This window comes from Chamaea fasciata, unplaced genomic scaffold, assembly GCF_029207755.1.
Source record: "Chamaea fasciata isolate MVZ Bird 193981 ecotype frontalis unplaced genomic scaffold, bChaFas1.0.hap1 SCAF_6, whole genome shotgun sequence".
Lineage (NCBI taxonomy): Eukaryota > Metazoa > Chordata > Aves > Passeriformes > Sylviidae > Chamaea > Chamaea fasciata.
Window position 1 is genome coordinate 10598668 of NW_027094091.1, and position 21456 is coordinate 10620123.

Sequence of the window (21456 nt, forward strand, 5' to 3'; positions counted from 1 at the left end):
ATTTTTTTTTTTTCAATACAAGATCACAATTGCTGAAGTGTGGTGTTCATGGCCAAATTCTCAAGGCTACCAGCAATGGATAGAAATGCAAATGTGGTATGATCCATACAGATATCTCTTGCAGGGAGGGGTTCAGCATTTCCAGGGCTTTTCTTTCTCCTGACCAGGTATCCGTCAGGTGTGCAGGTCATCCTCATCAGTTAGAACCATATAGTTAAAAAATTGCTGGAGATGCAACTGACTTCCAGAGAGGTTATTTTACAAATATTAAGGGTTTTATCTCCTGCACTGAGACCAGCAAAAGAGTGCTTTGGATCCAGACTTGTGCTTTTTCCTCAGATAAAAGTTATTTTGGATACAATATGGGCTTTATCTGAGCAAGACTGAACTTGCAGTGGAACAAGTTCCCCTTCTTTTAGGGTGATTCTGAGTGCTGGTGAATTCCAGCAGTATATTGCCATCCAAGAAATGTCGTTGTGAAGACAGTTCATTGTGCTGGGAGCCTATTATTATGTAAGCACTTTCTTTGACCAGTTGAGCTCTTTTTTTTCAGGCATGCACCATCTCATTTTGTTTTTAAGCATGAGAATTCTCCTAAGATTTTTATGTTTTTGGAGACATTTATCTAACTGCAGGATGGCACTGTTGTTATTGATGTTTGTGGTTACAACTTTAAATATGCTTCCCCGACTGTTAAAAGTCAAGGACAAACCTCCATTCTCCTTTTCTGTTTTTGTTTGTTTGTTTTTAAAGGCTATCATTAAATCAGAACACAACTCTGATGTTTGTTACTGCAATACAAAGCTGGGACTGGGAAAGAATAAAGTTGCCTAGCAAATATGAGTCAGTCAGAAAAAAAAATTCCCCAGAGGAGTACAAATTCTTGTTCTATCTGTCTGTCCCATCTCTCACTGCTTAATTGTCAATGCTTGATTTTGATTGATTGATTAAATCCTGTTTGACTTTCACAAACACAAAAGTAGAAAGAATTAAAAACATATTACTGATTTCTATGTTATCACAGTGGTCCCTTGGCTATCTGTTTTTACATGTGTTTTCTGTTTTAGGAGGGTTATGACATATAGACATGCTCAAGACTTGTCTTGTGTGCTTTTGTGGCTGGTTTTGCCAAACCTACATTCTTGCTGCCACTGAAAGGAAGGTCCCACCCACATGTGGCCCTGTCCTTCCCTAGCTGTGTCTTCCCATCTCCTCTTTGCTGCTAACACCAGTGTGTACACAGACATATGCAGTCAAATTTCAGGCCAGACTGAGCTAAACAATAACCCAGGAAAAACCTCCAGACAAACAAAGAGGCAAAAAAAAAAGCCGAAGCTGTCTACATGACTTGTAATGTCAATGTAGGATGCAGAACAGGGTGAGATGGTGCACGCAGGGTAGCAGCAGTAGCAGAGATTCAGGTCATTAACACCTGTAGTAAAACCACACCTTACCAGCTGGTGAGCTCTGTGAAGTATTTCATGGATGAAATAGTTTAGGGCAAACAGTTCAGTCTTAGGAACCATGAGTTTTTGGTGCTTACACTTCCAAAGTCACTGAGTCAGAGCAGTGCTGAACATCATCGTGGACACCACGCCATCACAGGGCAGGCGTGGGCGTGGGCACACAGGGAAAGGTGAAGGAAGCGATTTTTTGACATAAACATGAAATGTTCTTCATCATACAGATGGTTTACTAAAGCCATAAAACTTCCTCTTCATCTACTGATAACAGACTTTGGTGTCTTCTTGCACTAAAACAGGGCACAGGCCAGTGCCTTTTGAAGGTAATGGGCATCTTTTCATTACCTGTAGGGATGATGTCGTTATATCCAGACTGAAATTTGCCCTAGTGCTGGAAACCCTCAAAAACCCTTAAAAATTTGTTGATTTCTAAATTATGCCATTAAATAAGGTTTAAATAAAAGTCCTGCTTTATACTTTGCTTAATTTTATTAAGACAGAATTAGGTGCTCCAACCTAATATATGCAACTGGGAGGCTTACATTAGTTTACATAGCTGTGTTATATGTGCTCTCATACAAGGAATAGAAATCACACTATATTTTATACCAATCATATTCACAATTGTACGATTGTAAATTACATATTCTAAATGAAATAGATACTCTATACTTAGAGCATGGTTTCACCAGAATCCAAAAGACCAAATTAATGAAGAAATGGCTTGAAACCTCTCAGCTGTAATTTGAGCTTTCCTGTGCAGATTTAAACTCCATTCACATAATTGAATGTAGGTAAAACAAAGAAAATAAAAATACAGTGTAGACTCGATGTTTGGAGAATTGAGTGTTTAGAAAGTAACTGTATCCCTAAGGTGTTTCTTCATCCAAATTTGCCCACATTGTTATATCTAAACTGAAATGAATTACAAAACGAGATAAGCTTTACTTCTCTGACAGATCTGAAGTTTAACAGTAAGTTGCACATCTAGATGGAGAGCCAAAGTGACTGTTATTCACGTTTAAGTATTCCCAATTCTGAACTAATTTGGATTCACTGGAATAATAGCCAAAAGCCTGGATACCTTAAGTGAAATCCCAGCCTCTTTGGCCTTCCTTTTAGGTATAATGCTGCCCAAGTATTTCTGGGACAGATGGGACAGACAGAATCTTTACCTTTTCGTTACCTGTGTGTGCATCAGAGCTCTCCACTGGCTTCTCATTAGGGAGGGACTTATTTTCATTAAGTATCTATTTCATAGCTCTTTAGCTTCTTAAAGGAGCTGCAAAGAAAGTGAGATCTGTAGACTGCTGAAGAATCACATACTTGGTTAAAATACATTTTTTCATTAGTTTTGAGGATGGGAGTATGTGATGGTTATGGCAGCTTGGTTCTACTTTCTTATTTAAGAGTAATCTTCCTTCTTTTCATGTAGTTTATGTTTGCACAAATTCATGCATTGTTTTAGAATAAGGGATAACTGAAGATTGTCAGACTAAATTTTTCCTGGATTCTTAACCTGATAGAAAACTCTCTTGGAAAATCTATTGAACTTTCCTTAGCTCATACTAAGAAAAAACGGAATTACAACACACATAAATCCTGGATAGTTTTGTACTTTTGCATGTGGAAAACATTATTACAGTTTTACAGCTGATCATACTGAGATTTTCAGAGCACAGCAAGCTTCACTCATCATTTTTTTGCCAACAAAGAGCTTATCGTTCTGTGTAACTTGAAGTGGGAATGAGACAATTATGCTGTCCATTTCTCCACTCGTCATGTGGCCAACTTGTCATCATATCTGCAACATAGTATATGCTGGATACAGTTTTGGTGCAATTATCCTAAGGGTAATCTGTGCAAATGTGGCAGCTTGATAATAAGTTATGCTTTTGGAATATGTGTAGTAGGAGGAGAACAGGGACCAGTACAGTCCTTTCCCACTGCTGTTTATGTGAGTCTCATGAGAGGATTTGAACTTTACTTGAGTGTATCTGTGATCTTCCACCATGGTGCAAATCCATCATCTGCTGGTTTGTGACCCATAATTAAAGGCTATTTAGACATAGTGAGGGAAAGAGGTGAAGCTGTGGGACGCAACTGAGTAGGAAAGATCAAAGAGCTGAGTAATGGTTTTCAGCATCTGGAGAGTATATGCTGGAAATACGTATTTGATTATGCACTACTGCTTACAAGAGAGGAATTCTGCACACCGAAACCACTTCAAAATTCCTTGTGTTTTGCCTGAAAGAGACTACAATATCTGTCCCCTGTATGTGTTTGTGGATCCAGGAGTAAGTGGGATAATACAACCAGGGAATTGGAATGATGCCATGCTACTCCTGTTTGCCAATGACAGTGACAAGGTAGAAAGCAACAGTATATAAAAGGAAACAGCAGTAATATTTAGCATTGTGTAGTAAATACAAGAGACTTAAATGTCCACAAACACAAAAAGTGGTTTATTATGATTATGACTTTTCTGCCTGTATTTATCTTTCCTTATCTGATTGCATCCTGCTCATATTCTTTCTTATTCTCACTGCTTTCTTTCCTCCTTTTCTTAGGCAAAGCTTGGAGATGAAATTCTTGACTACAGGGACTTGGCTGCTCTTCCTAAAAATAAAGCCATCTATAACATTGACCGCCCAGATATGATCTCCTATTCTCCATATATCAGTTACTCTTCAGATGACAGGCATAGTTACGGGGAGGTACTGAAACATGGGTATTATTTTTACTATGAGTTTCAGGTTTTATGTGCATCATTGAACATCTTTCCAAAAACTGTTAACGTGTGCATAACTTTTTTTTTTAATGTAACTTTTATAGCTCTAGTTAATTGAGTCATGTCATCCATTCGTTCACAATGCCTTCAAAAAAAAAAAGAACAACCAAAACCAAGATGTTAATTTCTGCTCATTTCATTTTTCAGTTTGTAGAAATTAAAACATTGCTTTCTGTGATCATTTTTTAAAGAGATGACATGTAATTAAAATGTTTTTCCATGGGAGTAGTTCTGCATGTGGTAGGAAGCAGGAGCCATTGCTAATTATAATGCAAAAATGGGAAGCAAAGCCAAATGTCTTTCATCTTTTTTTTTTTAGTCAAAGTGTACCATGTTATTTTGGTAACACAACAATGGTATCACTTTCCTGTGTACAAACTTCTTTCAACTGTCCCTTACTTAACTTCATCCTCACGTCATGCATGCACTTCAGCCTTTTCATATGCAGAGCTAATATGATACAGTTTGTGCTAATGAAATCTAATTTCACGTAATACTAACATACTAATAGCTAATACTTATTCTGGGCTTTGTGAAACATACTTGTATATAACTCCTGTCATGCAAGTTAGCTTTTCTTCTCTGAACATACCTACATTTCATTTGACTTTCTGATTGCTTTTATAATTTTAGCTACATTTTTACAAATTAAACCTTTACAATATGCTAGATATGAGCAACGTACATACAGTCTAGCTTGGAAGTCTTTGTTCTCCCCAGGTGTAAGTGAATGGGCAGAAATAAATGATAGTCGTGATATTTATAATAGCCCTAGTCATACTATCACTTGCACCTTTTACACTTAATCAATACCACTAAGGTCTCAGTACCACTGTCAGGTGAAGTGCAGTGCATACATTGGGTGTTGCAGACTTTCTTCCTAGCTGTCTCTGCACAGTGCTGAACCATGGTAGCTCCATTGCAAGGTGTTCAAAAGTAGTTAAATTGTATTTGGTAAAGGGTTTAAATGGTATTCAGGTTTCTGATTTCACAACATGGAAAGCTCCTGCCTCACCCTGAAACTGTGGAGCATAATCACTTCCTTCCTGTGTCAAAATTTGTTGGTGCTGATGATAGTTGTGGCCCTCCTCAAGTGCCTGGTGACATCCAGGCTTGGCAGAGGTGCACAGACCAAACTGTGCACAGGCAAAACATGGACTGTGTTTGCAAACGAACAGGCATATTTCCTGGTGTTCCAAATATTTATTATCCTTGATATTACCGGGGGGAGAAAAAAATCCTGTCTCCTAAATTTCAGCATCCTAGCTTCTTACCTGCAGCTTCAATACTTTCAGTCAATTTGCTTAACTTACCAAACATAGTGTTTGATTTGGAAAGGAAAATGAGCAGCAGATTGTCAAATTACATGGTGTTTAATTGAAAATAAATAGCGCAGATGTTTTTCTTTCCCTTAAAATGGTCAGTCCTAGTCCTGATTTTGGAAGTCCTTCAATGCAGATTTAGTTAGGGCTTGTGTGTAGTTTCAGGCAGTTGCTTTAACTGGGAGTTCCCTGTTGCCCTTCTCTGTGGCAAAGGACTGGCCTCATCAGACTCCAGGACTTTTTAGTAGAAAAATCGCTAAAAGACTAATATGAAATTATTTATGTATTAGTCCTTATGTACTTCATTAAAAACAGATAATAAGAAAAATTTGGCCTAACTTAATTGACAGGTGTTTTTCCTAACTATATCATGTGTTATACATGGATAGTGACATTTTAAGAGTAATTCTTCTCATGAGTAACATCATGCATGAATTTGTATCACTAATTTGTTGTGTGTTGCTGTTTGCAGTCACCTCAGTTGCTCTCTCCAACACCTACTGAGGTAATCCCCAATGCCTTTGTTCTCCTATTCTGACCCATTTTGTGGTGCATAAACTGGTCATATTGATAACCAGCAGTGTCTGAAATGTGGGGTTTGCCCCTTGCCTCTACGGTGCATGGGGTTTGTAATTTATGATTTTCAGAGTGTTACTTGTGTTCAATACGTGCTCTGCTTCTGGAATGTCATCTGTATGCATCAGTCTCCACTGTCATTCATGTTTCTGCTTTCCAAAATAAAGGTTGTATGGTGGTCACTTCTTCAAGCTCCACTAAATAAATTATATTGGGAAATACGATTTATGTTCACATTTAAAGCTGCCTATGTGAGCTGATTGAATTAATGCTCAGCACAGATTTCTTCTTTTCTTCTCATTTTTTTTTTTTTATTCCACAAATAGTTAAACTGCTTATACTATTTGTGCACACCTATGTTTAAATCATTTGCACATACCTGAACTTCTAGGTCTGTGTATTTTGATGTGCATTAATTAAGCTAGTCATTGTTTCAAGAAACATCAGTTTTGGAAGCTGTGAAAGCATTTCATGTATTTTCCCAGATAGTTTCTCAGTTGCATATCATGAGTCTGGCTGATTTCTCCATTATCCAAATTTTACATACTGCAAAATTTTGGTAATCATGGAGAATTAAGGACTGTAAATCACTTTAAGAACTGGTTAACAGAGAGGTTAACCGGTAGAGATGTAGTTTATTTTATAACTTAAAAATAAAAGCATATTTTATGTAATATTTGGTTACATGAACTAGGTCAGCTGTTCCTTGCAGAGACACAAGTTACACAAAGGTAAGGTCTGAAATAGTATGAAAACTTGATGTTTTAAGAGATTGTAGTAATATCCTTTAAATTCAGTTACCAAATGGTCAATATTAAGTTCCAAAAGTGGTATTGATGTGGAGGTTGGGACTGCCATGATTTGTGTATACTCCCATGTTATCCAGCTTCCCTGTGCTTGCTGTCTCTTTTTAAGGAGTCTGTGGTCAGGTACTCAGGCATCATCATCATCTGCAAACTTGTCACCAGTTTTGTTACAGGGATTTTTTGTTAGAGGAGAGTTCCACTGTGTCATACAATTGGACACATCACAGACCATTAGCTGACACTCAGATGATGTTTGAATATCATTACAAGACTTTGTAGAACCATTGCAATACTGCTTGTAATTTTCTTCACAAAGGTTAGAGTGGGTATTACACAAGGTATTACACAATTACACAATGTACTTGGTTGGGAAGGAAACATCTTGAGCTGGACATAGAGGAGTTGGTGGTAGAATGCCTACAGAACACTGCACGCTTGGGAAGGCATGAGCTGTTCTTAGCTTTTTGTATAATTACTTCTGAACTTGATATTAAAGCAATAATGCTGCTGCCCACTATACTAAACTGGTTTTCCACTTTTGAAAATGTAGCTGGTAGGTCTGGGGTGATGTCGAAGAGATGGAGCATATCTTGTCCACAGGAAAAACCTGATGATGTGATGTGAGAATATTGTACATCTCTGTAGGGTCAAGGATAGTCCCAGAGAAGCCAAATTCATCTGAAAATTAATGTATGGACATAATTAAGTTGTTCTGATAGGAACTTGGGAGATGATGGTAGGGCTAAGTAGGATGTTTAAATGTTTATTTAAATGATGAATTATCCAGTGGGAATCACACAGATCCCTAAAGGCATCCCCATATTCATGATAAGTGACTGACACTTGATACAGTGTAGCATATCTTCATGCTTTTCTACTGGAATAGGAGAGAGGAAGTATTTTTTGAGTATGACTTTCCATAAAAGAGCATCTGCAGGTTACATTGATTTGTTCTAATATGAAGTTAACTCAAGCCAATTCTCATGTGTCTTAAAAAAGGGCAAATTTGAAATTGCTTTTATGGTTAGTTTACACGAAGTCACTTCTCCATCTATTTCACTCAGTAGTGCATTTACTGTTAAGAAGAACATACTTACAAATTGCAGTTGCAGTTTAACCAGCTGTTGAAAATCAGAGGTTTGGAGTGTGTGTACATGGTTTTAACTGGTTGAAACGAAGGGTTTAGTGGGAATTGGATTGTGTGACTGGCTCTGCACAATGGTGCAGTATTGGTGCTAATGCTAGACGTGTGTTAGTATGGGGTTTCTTAGGGTAATGACCGTGTTACAGTGTGGCACACTGGGCAATTTATACACGGTCAATTTCATGATGTAGTGAAACCAGCAAATGCTGATTTTTGTGTTGTCTGTAACCATTATGCATCTATTCATATGGATACAAAGTGACCATAATACTGTCATGCTGACCTGAGCTCATCTTCCACCCTCTTTTATTTGTTCAGGAAATTACACTGTCCTGAAACAACACTTCTGCAGTTCTTTTCAAATTAAATTGTAATTTAATTTATGTCTGTGCTGACTTTCCTGGCAACATGACCTATCTCTGGTACTTGGCAGGACTCTTTCAGTCCTGCTGCGGGTGGAGGTGCTGAAAGCCACCTCATTTCATTGGGATTGCATGGAATCTTGGGACAGCATCGACTCCCATCTGCACGGTGCAGAAACATGCAAGATGGTATATTCTGCCTGTTTGAGAAGTCACTTCTCTTCTCTAATAACATGTATTTCCTCTCTTCCTCTAAGGGTGACCAAGATGACAGATCTTTCAAGCAGTACAGGACATCAAGTCCTAGCTCTGCTGGCTCCCTGGGCTATGGTCGGTATACCCCCACCTCTCATTCTCCTCAGCATTACAGCAGACCAGGTAATCGAAAAGCAGCCTCACTTATTCTCTAGATTTTTCCCTTACTTTGTGTTATGTTGTAAGCAGAATTGACTCCAGCAGACAGGGGTTTAAGGTTCACTTCATTGAAGTGATTTATTTAGGGTGAAAAGCGAGTTCCGTGGGGAGAAAGGAAACAAGTGCTTCAGGAATGTGCATCCAAGAAAACAAAACTAGGCATTTAAGAAAAATTGATTTTATGTAGACACAAGATAGGAAGGTTTAAGCGACTTAATCCTGGTCTCATCCTGCCTGAAGATACACACTCAATCCACAGCTCTTCCCAGGTGTGGCAAAGTAGCCGTGGATGCACACAAAACCAAGCGGTTGATTGAGTGACTTTGTGTTACGTTCTTGTACCACAGGGTTCATGTCCCCTCTCCACAGTGCAAGAGCTGGAGGAATGACTGATTCTGATGGCTTGATTTTGAAGGCCAAGTTGCTTTAGTTGAGAAGTTTACAGAGTGTTTTTGCAGCTTTGGGCTGTAGTAGCAGCTGCATTGGTGCTCTAGTCACATAGACAGGAGGAATCATCTCCTTCTGACCTTTGCATGGGAATGCTTTAAGAAACCCCATTCCTATTTGGGCTCTGTACAGGGTTTTATCCTCGGAAATAATCAGTGAAATTGCTTAAAATTAATTGTATTTTTTCTCTACTCCGTCATTCAGGTGAAGAGCACAGAGCATTTGTATTATTTTTTTGTTGTCTTAAGTTCATTGGGGATACATTATAATTCTAAACTAGTTTGTTTATGTGCAATTTCTTAATCTTTGATGGGGAAATGAAGATTTTAGAGGTAACAGAAACAATTTTTACAGGAATTGAATATTTCTACTACACAAAGTCTTTGACAAAATGGACATGGAGTGGAGTATAAAAAAATCTGTTACAGTGCCATTAATCTCTGCTGAAGGTCTTGTAGCTGTCATGCCTAATCTTAGTAGCCCAACTTTAAAGCGAGGAGAAAAGACAAAAGGAATTCCAAATAAATTCTAATGCTTTAAAATTTAGAAGATATTCTTCATAATCACCATTTTTAATAATTGCCACTAGTCCTCCAAACTGTGTTATCAGGACATTATTGCAGCGAAGCAGAGATGATTTGAGAATATTTTTCAAGGTACTTAATCACGTGTCTAACTTTCAGAGCTCAAAGAACTTCAGGATGTTTCTTCAATTACTTAAATTAGCTGTGCACTGGAGTGCCCTGGTGCATTGTAAATCCTACCAGTGTGCAGCACAGATAGTGAGAACTCGACCTGCTCATGGCACAGTTCTCTGCAGAGACAAGGCTCTTCCCATTTCATTTCATTAGATCCATTATGAGCATTTCTCATCCCCTCTTGCAGCTTTTTAATACGCAGGTTTTCCCCTGAGTGCAGCCATGCTTTTTGTGGTGCCTTTTCTGGAATATTTTCTGATGCATTACAGCATTTTGGGTGATGCCCTTTCCGTCTGCAGAAAACCCCTGTCCCTTGGCCGACCCCATAGCCTGGCCACTGGCATGTTTTTAGCAGTAACCAGAGAAAGATGAAGACTTAAATGTAAACAGTATGTTTTCTAAGCATCAGGAGGAAAATGTTCCTGAAAAAAAAGGATGGCATTGTAATTTGTGGCTTTCAGTAAGTGAACTAAATAGTTTATTTTCACTTACTCTCTGTTGCCCCCAGCTGGTACTCACAGTCTTGGTACCAGTAGCTGCATCTCCCTGCCCCAACACCCAAGCCTTACATCTACATTCAGACATCATTACATCCCTTTCTTCAAAGGTAAGGTACAAGAATGCAAAACCGTGCTGTGATAATGTAGATTTATTCAGCTGTGTTTCACTTTTATGTCTGTGCAAGCATGGCTTCCACTTGGATAAAATTTGTCTTAATTTTGTGCAAGTGCTTCCTTGATGTACTGTGTAAGTTTTACAAACTGAGTGGGTATGGGGTGTTTTATTTTTGCTTTTTCAGTGAGTGTTCAGTGTCTTTCAGAGGAGTAGAGGGAAGGAATTAGATTTTATAATGAAACTGAGGAAGGGAAATATTTAAAAGTCTGTCAGTTCTAAAATACCTTTACCCTTTATGGTGATGCTAATAGTGTAATAGGCCTACATATCTGATACAACGTAGGATGATCAGTTATCTGACCTTCCAACCTACATATAGATATTCTTCATATTATTTGTGGCATTGCCAAAAATTATGACGGCTGGTTACATCAGTGCAGCTGCACTGACTATCAGTTAATCTGTGCCATATCTTATAAAACAGTAACTGAATCTATTCTCCTTGCCATTAGTTTTTTTGCAGTGGGTTTTAACTTCTAGAAAACTCCATGTTGTGGATGAGGCAGTGGTGAGGAATGCTAGGAACCTTGGAGGCAAAGGCTTTTTTTCAGTCATTTGGTTAAGTGTCTGTCTGAGAGAGAAGGCATTCACCTACCACGTTTGTCTTCCCCTGAGTTTGTGTTCTCTACTAACAATATGAACTGAGAGGCCACATGAATGGCAAACACTTTCAATGCCTGTTCCTTGACTCTCAGATACTCTCTGATATAAGGTATAACTGTTGTTCTTGAGGTTGTAACCAGTACAGGAAAGGGAATGACCCTCTCCAGGAGCCAGACTTGCACATTGCAGCAAATAGCAGGTACTCACTGCCTTTGGAATAATAACTAATGCTTCTTTGTTGGGCCCTGATGCTGCCCAAAGTCAGCTAAATTTCACTGGGATGAACAGGAAACAGAATCCAGCTTGAGACATCCAAATATGATCCCTGTGAGAAAATTTTGGAGGAAAGAGCTGATGAGATTAGCTGTTTTAGAGGCTACCTGCAAATCTCCTTTCCATGACTAGAAACAGTCAGCCTCCCACACATCCCTGTGGGATGGCACAATCCCCGGTATTTTCTGAGGCACTACTTGAACTGCTTTTCAGTCTGTCCTCTCATTTTGGATAGTATTATCCAACCTGATGTACTGAGTAAGAGAAACTTCTTCGGTGTGCTGCAGCACATGATTTCAGTGTATGGAAGGCTCTTTCTCAAAGTCCTCTTGGCAGTTGCTTGGCAGCACTCCTGTGCAAATGAGTTTCTGCTCAGTGCTACCTGCTATTTCTCAGAGCAGCAGCAATTATTAAGTGCTGCTGTTTGGATGAAAGAATCGTCAAGTGGTACCTCCTTGTGCCCAAATAATTATTAGTAATGTGATCAAAATTATAATACTTTGCAATTCTGGGGCACTTCTTTTATCAAGGAGCTAAAATATTTTGTAGACAGTACCTTACAGTGCCTCACAGTCTTCCTGTGAGGCAGGTGAACCTTTTTATTATTTCCTTAAGTAGGTAATCTTGAACCCTGCCAAGGCTGAATAGAATATTCACTGATTTACACTGAGTTAATGTCTCTGTCCAGAATGAGTCAGAAGATTTGCTTCATCCTCTTCAAGGTCTCTGTATAAAGTGTTCCAGAATGTGTTTTTTTCCTAATCCTAAGGAGCCTTTTGCTGGTGTGGGTGTGCTCTTTTTATTTTTTTTTTTCCCTTCAAAGTGGTTAGTGTGGGAAGAGTGGGATTGTTGCAATAGTTGGTTTGTGTTCAGACCAACCTTAATGTTGGCACTTCAGTTTTAAGAAAGTGAAATCCTGCTTATTAAAAAAAAAAAAAGAGATCCAAAAATAATACACTGCTTTACTATACTAGAAGTAATCTTTTTTAAAACCAGCACTCCACATATGTCATAAAAGAGATTTCTTTATGCTTCCAGTAGACAGATAGACTACTACCCTAAGGAAATTAAGACAAGCAAAATCTTCCTTTTGATTTCACTGAGGTCACCTCATATTCTTCCTGAGAATGACAGGGTTCATAATTTTTTCCAGTGACAAATATAATTACTAAGTTCCTGTTCTTCCGTCAGTGTTCTGCAGTCTAGCTCCCATGAAGTGTAATGGGATGAGCTGTTATTTATCATGAAGACAAATGATTTGGTTGTGTTCTTTTAATGATTTTTGTCTTCAAAATAAGTCCTGTGACAACCTCATTTCAAGAAAGCTTCACAGTTCATGCCCTTGAATGTCATAGGTGTGATATTCTAAGCACCTATGCTTGGTGTAGCAGTTCCTCTTGAGGTGATGGAGTCTTTCAGTGTGCTGGGCCCTGCTGAAAAAAGGTTTGCTTAAAACATGGTGGCCATTGTCTTACCTTTCTAATGCAGGAGCACAGCTTCCAAAGCCCTTCTTTTTTTTTTGGCTTTGAAAACTTGAAAAGAATTAGTCATCAAACTTCAAAAAACTTTTTCTGATTTAATACGCCATTGGCAGAGATATTGAAAGGGTCCAGTTTTGTGAGTAGGCTTAGACAGCTCCCTCATTAAACCAGTGGCGTCTGTTTGTTCATCAGTCCTGAACTTAGACAGCTCTTACTATAAGTCATTATAAAATTTCCCATCGTCACACATAAGATAAAAGCTGACTATGTAGGAGATATAAGCAATATTATACTTTTCCTGACAGTGCCTTGACAATGGAGCATGGTCTGAGCCCTGGTCAGTTGGCTCTACATACACAAGGTTAAAAGTACAGCCTGCCCTGTCAGCAACCAGAAGACACAAGGAAGTTTTTGTGGTTTGCGCTCAAGTTTAACGTAAGCTTCCCCAGATTCTTTCCAAGTTAAACAACATCCAAGGAAGAGTTCAGGATTCTGGTTTTTTGCTCTTCACTGATCAGTAGAGAAGATCACAGCCTGTGGCTGCTTATGGCAGAAGGCAAACCCAAAAGTTTGAAAAATTGCTCTCTCTGGTAGTAGTCTTTTCTCTGATAATTCATTTGAAGTTCTTCTTCGGTCTATACTAGACAAACCTTTAAAGAGATAGTTTATTGGCAAAGTTTCATTTTAGAGATTTAATTTATAGCCTAGCTTAAGTGGCTGTCTGTAGTTCCTACTCATTAACTTTCTACATGGGTCTTCAGTTTGCTTTATTATTAAACACTCATTTTTGTATGCAAATTGTGAAATACAACTACTCACATGTTTTTCCGAATCAGTGGCAGAATTAAAGTTCAAATGTGCATCAGTTTGTATGAGGGGGGGTCCAAGAGGAACCTTTTCCATCATTTCATCCTTAATTTTTCCATTTTGAGCAAGTTAGAGGTAATGGCTTTGCAAACTACTCCACACAGATGATCCTTGCACTGAGCCATTTTTAGATTCCCTGTCCCCTGGGACTTGCGCTTGTATCTTGTGTTCCTACAAATTTACTTCTCTTAATTAACGCTTCCTCCTGATTCATTGCTGACACTCTACCCTATCACTGAAGAATGACTTTCTGTGTGTGTGCAATACCACATGGTCTCTGCTCAGTGAAGTGATTATTCATGCAGATCATATATGGATATACATTTTAATAATATGCTAATTTTAAAGTAAATGAGGAATTAATACACTGGAAATTGCTTGAGAACTTTCATTTTCTGTTTAAATTAGAAAACTCCAATAACAGTATCTTATCTGAGTGAAGGACATTGCAAAATTTTTAAGAATTTCAGAGGTGTAAGGGACCTTATTTTAGGAAGCATCTACCAGTGACATTGAGGGCTTCTTCTGTTTAATAGGGATGGACAGGAATCTGGGAAGCAAGCTGCAAAGAAAGAGGGAATTCATAAATGTAGAGTGAAAACCTGTCCCCACTTTTTTCCTTCCAAGAGCAAAGTAGGAGTCAGGAAGCTGAATAACTGTCTGGTTTCTTGTCTGAGGACTACTTGTCTGCAAGCTCATAGTGATGCACCAAATTCTTAGCAATTCCATAATTTTTTCTTAACATTTTGGAAGGACCACAGGCCATCAGCACCTGTAGCTGGGATGACAGTCTCTCAGTGTCCTAGATTACACTTTTTCAACAAGAAATCACTGTTACTGAGTGGTCACAGCTGAACAGCTTTTGAGTTCTAATTTTTTGTCTACTGTGAACACTACAGACAAATTTTAGGATGGATTTGTTAGTGTATTGTCATGAGATAACACAGCACGCTCTCCTGACCTCGTCTGTCCTGTCTCTGCTCCTGCTGAGCTCAGTGGCATTGTCCCCCTGGCCTCAGTGGTGCACGGCAAGGCTGGCTTTGGTGACACTGGGATGGCCATGCACCCACTGCTTGTCACCAGAGACCACCTCCATGGGCATGGCCTTGACAGCTCTGATAACCTAATAGCTCTGTGGTTATGAAACATCCCCTTCATGAAGGCAGAACTCGGTTGCAGATGTAATGCCCTGAGCTGCTGCACTTTCTTTACCCCAGAGAAACTTGCTACAACTTCATCATTACTAGCCATTAAATTTATGCTTCATCCGCACTAAAACAGTAACAGCAATTTAACAATCAGTTGATTCAAGAATAAATGTCATGTTTGCTTCCAGTTGCTTTACAGTGCTGTGAACTAAAAGGATTTTACAAGTCCCAAAAAAGTAGAGCTTTACTTTTTTGTTTGCCAAGCAGCACTATAATGCCATAGTGTGTGCTTCAGGGAAATAAGCCAAGAGGAGATGAATGGCACCTAATAAGCATTTGACAAAACAAGTGGAGAAATGAATATGGAAAATTCCTATGTATATCTTGAAATTTGATGAAGTGACTATGGCATTATAGATCCATGACTTGATAATCCAACCTTGTTTGCATAAAAATGCTGTGGCATGTTACCTGTGGGAAAAGTTTGCAATTGAAAGCCGAATTTCAACATCTCTTTTTGTCATTGATATATGCAGGATTTTTTGACTTAACCATAATGTTTATATTTTGCTCTAGGCCTGCTTTGAGATAATTTAAACATTATTGAATTATGTATTACTAGTTTGAGGGGCAGGCTACGAGCCATAGCATTAAACTTTTAAAACGCTTGATCAGTAGATTATTCAGTTAAGGCTATGCAAAACACATTGCAAGATTCTGAATGTTCTTATCCTTTGATTTTCTTTTTTAAAGCATCATTAAAAGAGAAGTTTTCACTTCAAAGTAGGGCATCTTAATCTGATGTCCATCAGATAGTAATTTTTGATGAGGTATTTGGAGTCTGAGCCAGTATACTATGCTGAAAAATAATGGGTTTTACAAAAGCATATATTTAAAACTGTTGGATTAACAAGTCATTCTAAACAAGCTTTTATGCTTGAAATACTCTACTTTGCTTTCCATTTTTCTTTTATCTGCTTTCTTTGCTCTTCCCCTTGGAGGCAGTGAAAGTGGTCGGAGCACTCCAAGCTTATCCATGTACTCTGACAGCAAATCTTCACCTTCTGTCTATCAGCAGGCTCCTAGGCATTTCCATATTCCAGGTAGGCATTAACTGCTTAGCTTTTGATCTTCAATTTCTGGCACCTGTTTATTCTCTTCTGAATGTAATTTTTTTTTTTTTGGCATTGATTTGTGAATTTCAAAGTGCAGAAAGAGAAAATGTCTACTGAGTGAATATCTGTTGTTAAACTTTATCTCAAAAATAAAAGAGAGCTATGTGCTCATGTACGTATATGGTAAAAAATTGCTTTACAGAAGGCACAGAATGAAAAACGTTACTAAGAGTACAAACTTACAGCAGCACTGGGTTAGTGGCTGAACTGGATGATCTTAGGGGCCTTAATGATTCTAATATCCTGTGATTTATAGTTCCATAACTGCATAGATATATTGAATTTGTGTGCAGGAGGAATGACGGAAGGGGTTTTTGTTATTTGTTTGTTTGTTTTTTTTCTTATCAGTCTATTCTCTGATTTTAAGTAATATTAACCTAAACTTTAAAAGAAGCTGGAAGACTTCAGAACTGCAGGAGGCTCATTGTGGCTATCTTTGTACATGTACTCTGCTGTTTTCAAGTTCAGTCAACAATCACATTAAACTTATGTCCACACTGTTTAGCTTTTTGACTGCTAAACACATTTACCTCTTCAGTGTAATAGTTTGTTTATTCACATTTAGCTTGTGTGGTTAATGTATCTGTAAACAGACCACATTTAGGAATTGTATCTGCTCAGATTCATAGTACTGAGTAAATCTGATGTCTTTACCATGTGATATGGGAACCCTAGACTATGGCTCTGAGGGCTTCCAGAAAATTCCTGGAAGGCCAAGTTAGCTATAATCCTGTAATTTGTCTTTGCTTTGAATTGACACAATTCAAAGTAAAGACAAATGATAGGATTTCCTAAAAGAATAGTTTGTATTTCCAGTATAAACATTCATACTTGAACACGTACACTTTATTTGTAAACAATGGAGAAAATCCTTTTCCAGGTGTGACAGTTATAGTAGTCTGTTGCACTCCTATATGACTTCTAAATAGTGGCAAGTGTGCCAGTTTCTTTTTGCTGTCTATGAAGTATGTGCTGGTATTGCAGATGAAACCACCTACATCTCACCAAATGGATGCCACTCAAGTTGTCTTAGAGCATTTTGAGCAACTTTGGGGGGATTATGTTGCATAGGTAGGTATAAAGGTTTTCAGAATATCATGCATAAAGTTCTATTCTATTCTAATAACCAGTGAATAGCAAACCACTGAATGATTGTGTAGTCTTTGCTGAAGTTTTTGCATTGTTGTTGCTGAGAGGAGACAAGAGCAGTGTGGTCTGAACTGCTTGCTTACTCTTTCATTCTTTCCTTTCTCTTTCCTCTTCCTCAGACACTGGCGTAAAAGATAACATCTATAGGAAACCTCCTATCTACAAACAGCATGGTACAGTCTGCTTTTCTCTGTTGCAGTTTTATTTATGTGTCTTTACAAAAAAAAGTGTATTGACTCCCAAATTCTTTTGCTGTAGTCTTTGCATTTAATTATGTCCCTATAACCTCAAATAGAAAAGGAGAAAAAGTTACATGAAAATTAAATAACATTTTGTATAACATGATGTCCAAAGATACATTAAGTTCTCCAAAACTGGGATACTGGTGTTCTGGTATGTCGTGATGATTCAGAGCTGATAATAAGTGCCACATAAACTGCTGTGCTATGCCCTTGACTGCTGTTCCACACCCTGTTTGCCCTCTCCTGCCTTTCTGTGCCTGCTCCTCAATGTAAATCATGAGATGAAACTTCTCAGGCTGAGCAAAAAAAAAAGAAGACAGACAATGAAAAAGTTGATTATTGTAATGGTGTTTGGAAAAATCATGAACAAATGCAAAGTAACAATCATCTAGTGTAAGTCAGCATAGTTTCACTCATTTACAGAAGCTGATGATAGGACTCTCATATCCTGTATCCTGGCTATGTAATTTAATTTTATAGATACTTTTGGTTTGCAAAGAAGATTCTAGGCACTAGCTTTATATTTGCAGGCTAGGCATTTTTATATCAGTTTGCTCTCTGCCAAAGTCTGGATTATGTCAGTTTTGCACTGCTGTATGGAGTTGTCCTCGTAATCACTGAAGTGAGCAGACAATTAAACTAGCAAGTCAGCAATCTCAATAGGTTAACAAGAATATATGTTTTAAACTTTCTTTTCTAGATTATAGGTGTTCCAGAAGATTGTGTTGGAAATACTTTTTTTTTTTTTCCTACCAGAGGGGAAAACATAATTTACTCTAACTAAAAAAACCCTCAAAAGACATAAATCCAGAAACAACAACAACAAAAATCAATAAGCTTTCCTTCCAATAAAAATAGTATAAATGAAAATCAAATTTAAAAGATTTGTCTTTTGTTCTGGAAGAACTCCCAGCTAAAGCATGAACACGTGATGATTCAGATCCTCAAGCTAATGGGACACTGAACTAATTCATGCTGAAAAGGAGCCAGAGAACATTCCTTTGTTGAAGAGACCAAGTTTGAACAAACAAGCGCAAAAATGTTCTTTAAAACAAGAAGTGCAAGAAGCTCTTTCAAAACATTTGGCTTTAAAAGGCTTTAGTTACATCAGCACCCAATAGATTTGCTGTAGCTACAGCTTCTGTGTTTCTACTATAAACAACCAACTTCAGAATGAAAAAAGGTGGTGGAAAAATGGGACATGCAAGAGATCAGGCTCAGAGCTGGGGTTGGAAAGTGAAGAGTGTAGGAGCCTGCATGGTTGTGTGTGTATGTTTTAGAAATATTTGAATATCATTTAAAGGTTACTAAAAAAGTTTTGAAATCGCATTGGGATTCATGGCAGAACCGAGTATCCCTTGTAGTGGTGAAGGTAATGCTCAGTACTGATGAAATTCAGGGCACTTGGATTTATTTGCCAGCAGAGTGTTATATGAAGCCTTCTCGGGAACTTGGGAGGAGCTGGCCTTCATGGCCCTCACTGATTTTGGTTGTAAATCCTCTGCATGTCTTTGGAGTCAGATGCTCTCAAGATCTTGTGGAACATTTGAAATTTCTGGACAGAACTCTTGAATCAAGCATGGGTTTGTTTGTTTTTCTTTCTTTTGAAAACATCAGTTGTCTTGAAACAAAAATAAAATTTCCAAATATGCATCAGATCCTCTATAGGGATTTCTGATTTAATGAGAGCAAGATCCATACGCATAACCTGGAATGACCTGTTGACTCACAGTTCAGGGTGTGCCCCCAAGATATCTGTGAACCAGGGTTAGGTCCTTCTTGCAATGTAGGAACTTTATTCATCATCTGTCATATTTGAATATTCCTCCCTATTTATTCCTCAGAGAAGCAGCTTGCCATCTTGGGAAAATACCCCTGTCAGGATGCTATGAAATAACTGCAAAAGCTTTGTGTGTTTTCATAATGCTGTTCATATTTTCTAACCCAGCATTTTTTTTCCCACCATATTGAAGGTGGGGGGAAGCAGCCAAACCCTCTACAGTTCCAGATTTTCACCTCTAACCTACAGATATTTTCCTTATGACAATTTGTCATTTTTTAACTACCACCTCCTTAGCAAAACCAGTTAAGTTCTGGATGTGAGCTGTGTGATGGCACCAGAAAGTGCATCAGAATAACACTGAAATGCTTTTGGTGGTGGCCTTTTGCCTGTGTTGTTTAGATGCAGGGCAGTTCCTCTGCAGATATGATGGCTGAGGAACTGGAGAGGGAAGAGTTTTTACCAACTTGCTGGGCGTTTTGCAGCACTTCTAGTGGTGCAATTTAATTTCCTCTCCATCTCTGTCTCTAAGAATCTCATCTGAGCCTTAGCTTTTTTATTATCATACCCTTTCTCTTAATAATATTTTCTGTTTACATTGCATTCCACAGGGCCATTTTTCTCAGGCATTGCAGACAACCCCCTTGCTACATTCATTTCTCATGGGCTTAAAGTTATGTCCTTCTGTTATTCCAGTTCTGCACCATTATAACTTTCCCCAAACTACCCAGAGGGATACAAAGGCAAGTGGGCTCAAATTTTAAGAACTTACCTGAAATTGTGTGAAATTTGGCACAAAACTTTCTGTAAGATTCTTGATTGTAACTTGGTGTCTGGAGCAATACCCTGGGAAATAAAAGACAAGGCGAAAACACATTTGAGGGTTGGGAACTATCTAATGAAGAGCTTTTAGGTTTTCAGTTTTCTTCTCAGCAAGTTGGAAAGTTACAAGGAAATAACCCAATGGTAAAACATCAGCAACTTTTTTTGGAAAACACTCTTTAAGAGGACAGTATGGGCAGAAAAGGAAAATACAGTCATAAAAATTGGTTGGTCACAGATTTTGAATTTTAGCGTCTGACACAATCTCTCTTGCAGATTTTATAAAGAGGCAATGCCAAGTTTGTTCATAATTTTCTTTACCATGGTTGTCTGCCCTGTTTGGGAACCCAGGAGATCCAGGTGTGCTGACTACAAAATATCTGTGTGACTACTCGTACTTCGATGGTCATTGTGACACAGAAGGGGAAAATGACTCCCCTGTGAGTGGTGGCCATAGAAATTTGTCCCTAAGTTATGATGTCCAATTCTTTTTTCCACCAATCATTCCCCAAAGTAATTTCTTCCTGAAAATGCAGGTTCAAAATCCATCAGGAATAGATTCTCTAAATTCATTGTATACATGAAGGATGAGTATTACTGTAATAATTTCAAAATAATTTTATTAATTCTGTGAAACCATAGCTCTACATATCAGATATTCTGTAAAACCTTTGTTTTTAGTTGATTTTCTCCTCTTAAAAATATTTGGAACATAACTACGGTCAAAACAGAAGACAAAAAATAAGATGTATTCTGTTCAAATTTTTAAAATTAATTTAATATTACAGCAGCAAGAAGATCAGAAGGGGAGGATGGAAGCTTGGATCAGGACAGTAAGAAGGTAATGATGAGAAAGAACAAAAGGAGGTATTGATCATTCTTGAAGTAACTCATTTTTAAAACATGTACATATGTAACGGTATTCTTTTAAATAATTGAAATAATCATTACTACTTTTAGGTCTTTCCAAAAAGACATTGAAAAGCTTAATCTCTCACCCTAAGGGTTTAAAATTCTATAGTAAAGAGAAGTAGGGATATTGAGATTAAGAGCAATAAACTCATGGATTTTCACTCAGTCTCAATATCTACATTGGTGATTCAGCTCATCCTGCAGACTTAGGGTGTGTATTAACCTAGAAGAAAAATGTCAAGAGCAGATTAATTATAGGAAAATGACATAGGGCATCTTCTAAAGTGGGGTGCAGTGGGCAGCTTC

General features: G+C 38.0%; 1 protein-coding gene across 9 annotated transcripts in view; it reads left to right on the forward strand.

Moving 5' to 3' along the window:
- Positions 1–21456, forward strand: part of ABLIM2 (actin binding LIM protein family member 2) — a 130576-nt gene that overhangs the window by 87339 nt on the left and 21781 nt on the right. For 3 of the 9 annotated variants that reach the window (XM_066185399.1, XM_066185400.1, XM_066185401.1), the window contains exons 10-15: positions 4034–4180; positions 8722–8842; positions 10532–10630; positions 16072–16173; positions 17514–17567; positions 21027–21079. In XM_066185399.1, coding sequence (XP_066041496.1) covers positions 4034–4180; positions 8722–8842; positions 10532–10630; positions 16072–16173; positions 17514–17567; positions 21027–21079 — 576 coding nt within the window. The remainder of the gene's footprint in view (positions 1–4033; positions 4181–8721; positions 8843–10531; positions 10631–16071; positions 16174–17513; positions 17568–21026; positions 21080–21456) is intronic. The other 6 variants (XM_066185403.1, XM_066185404.1, XM_066185405.1 and 3 more) reach the window with 3 other exon arrangements.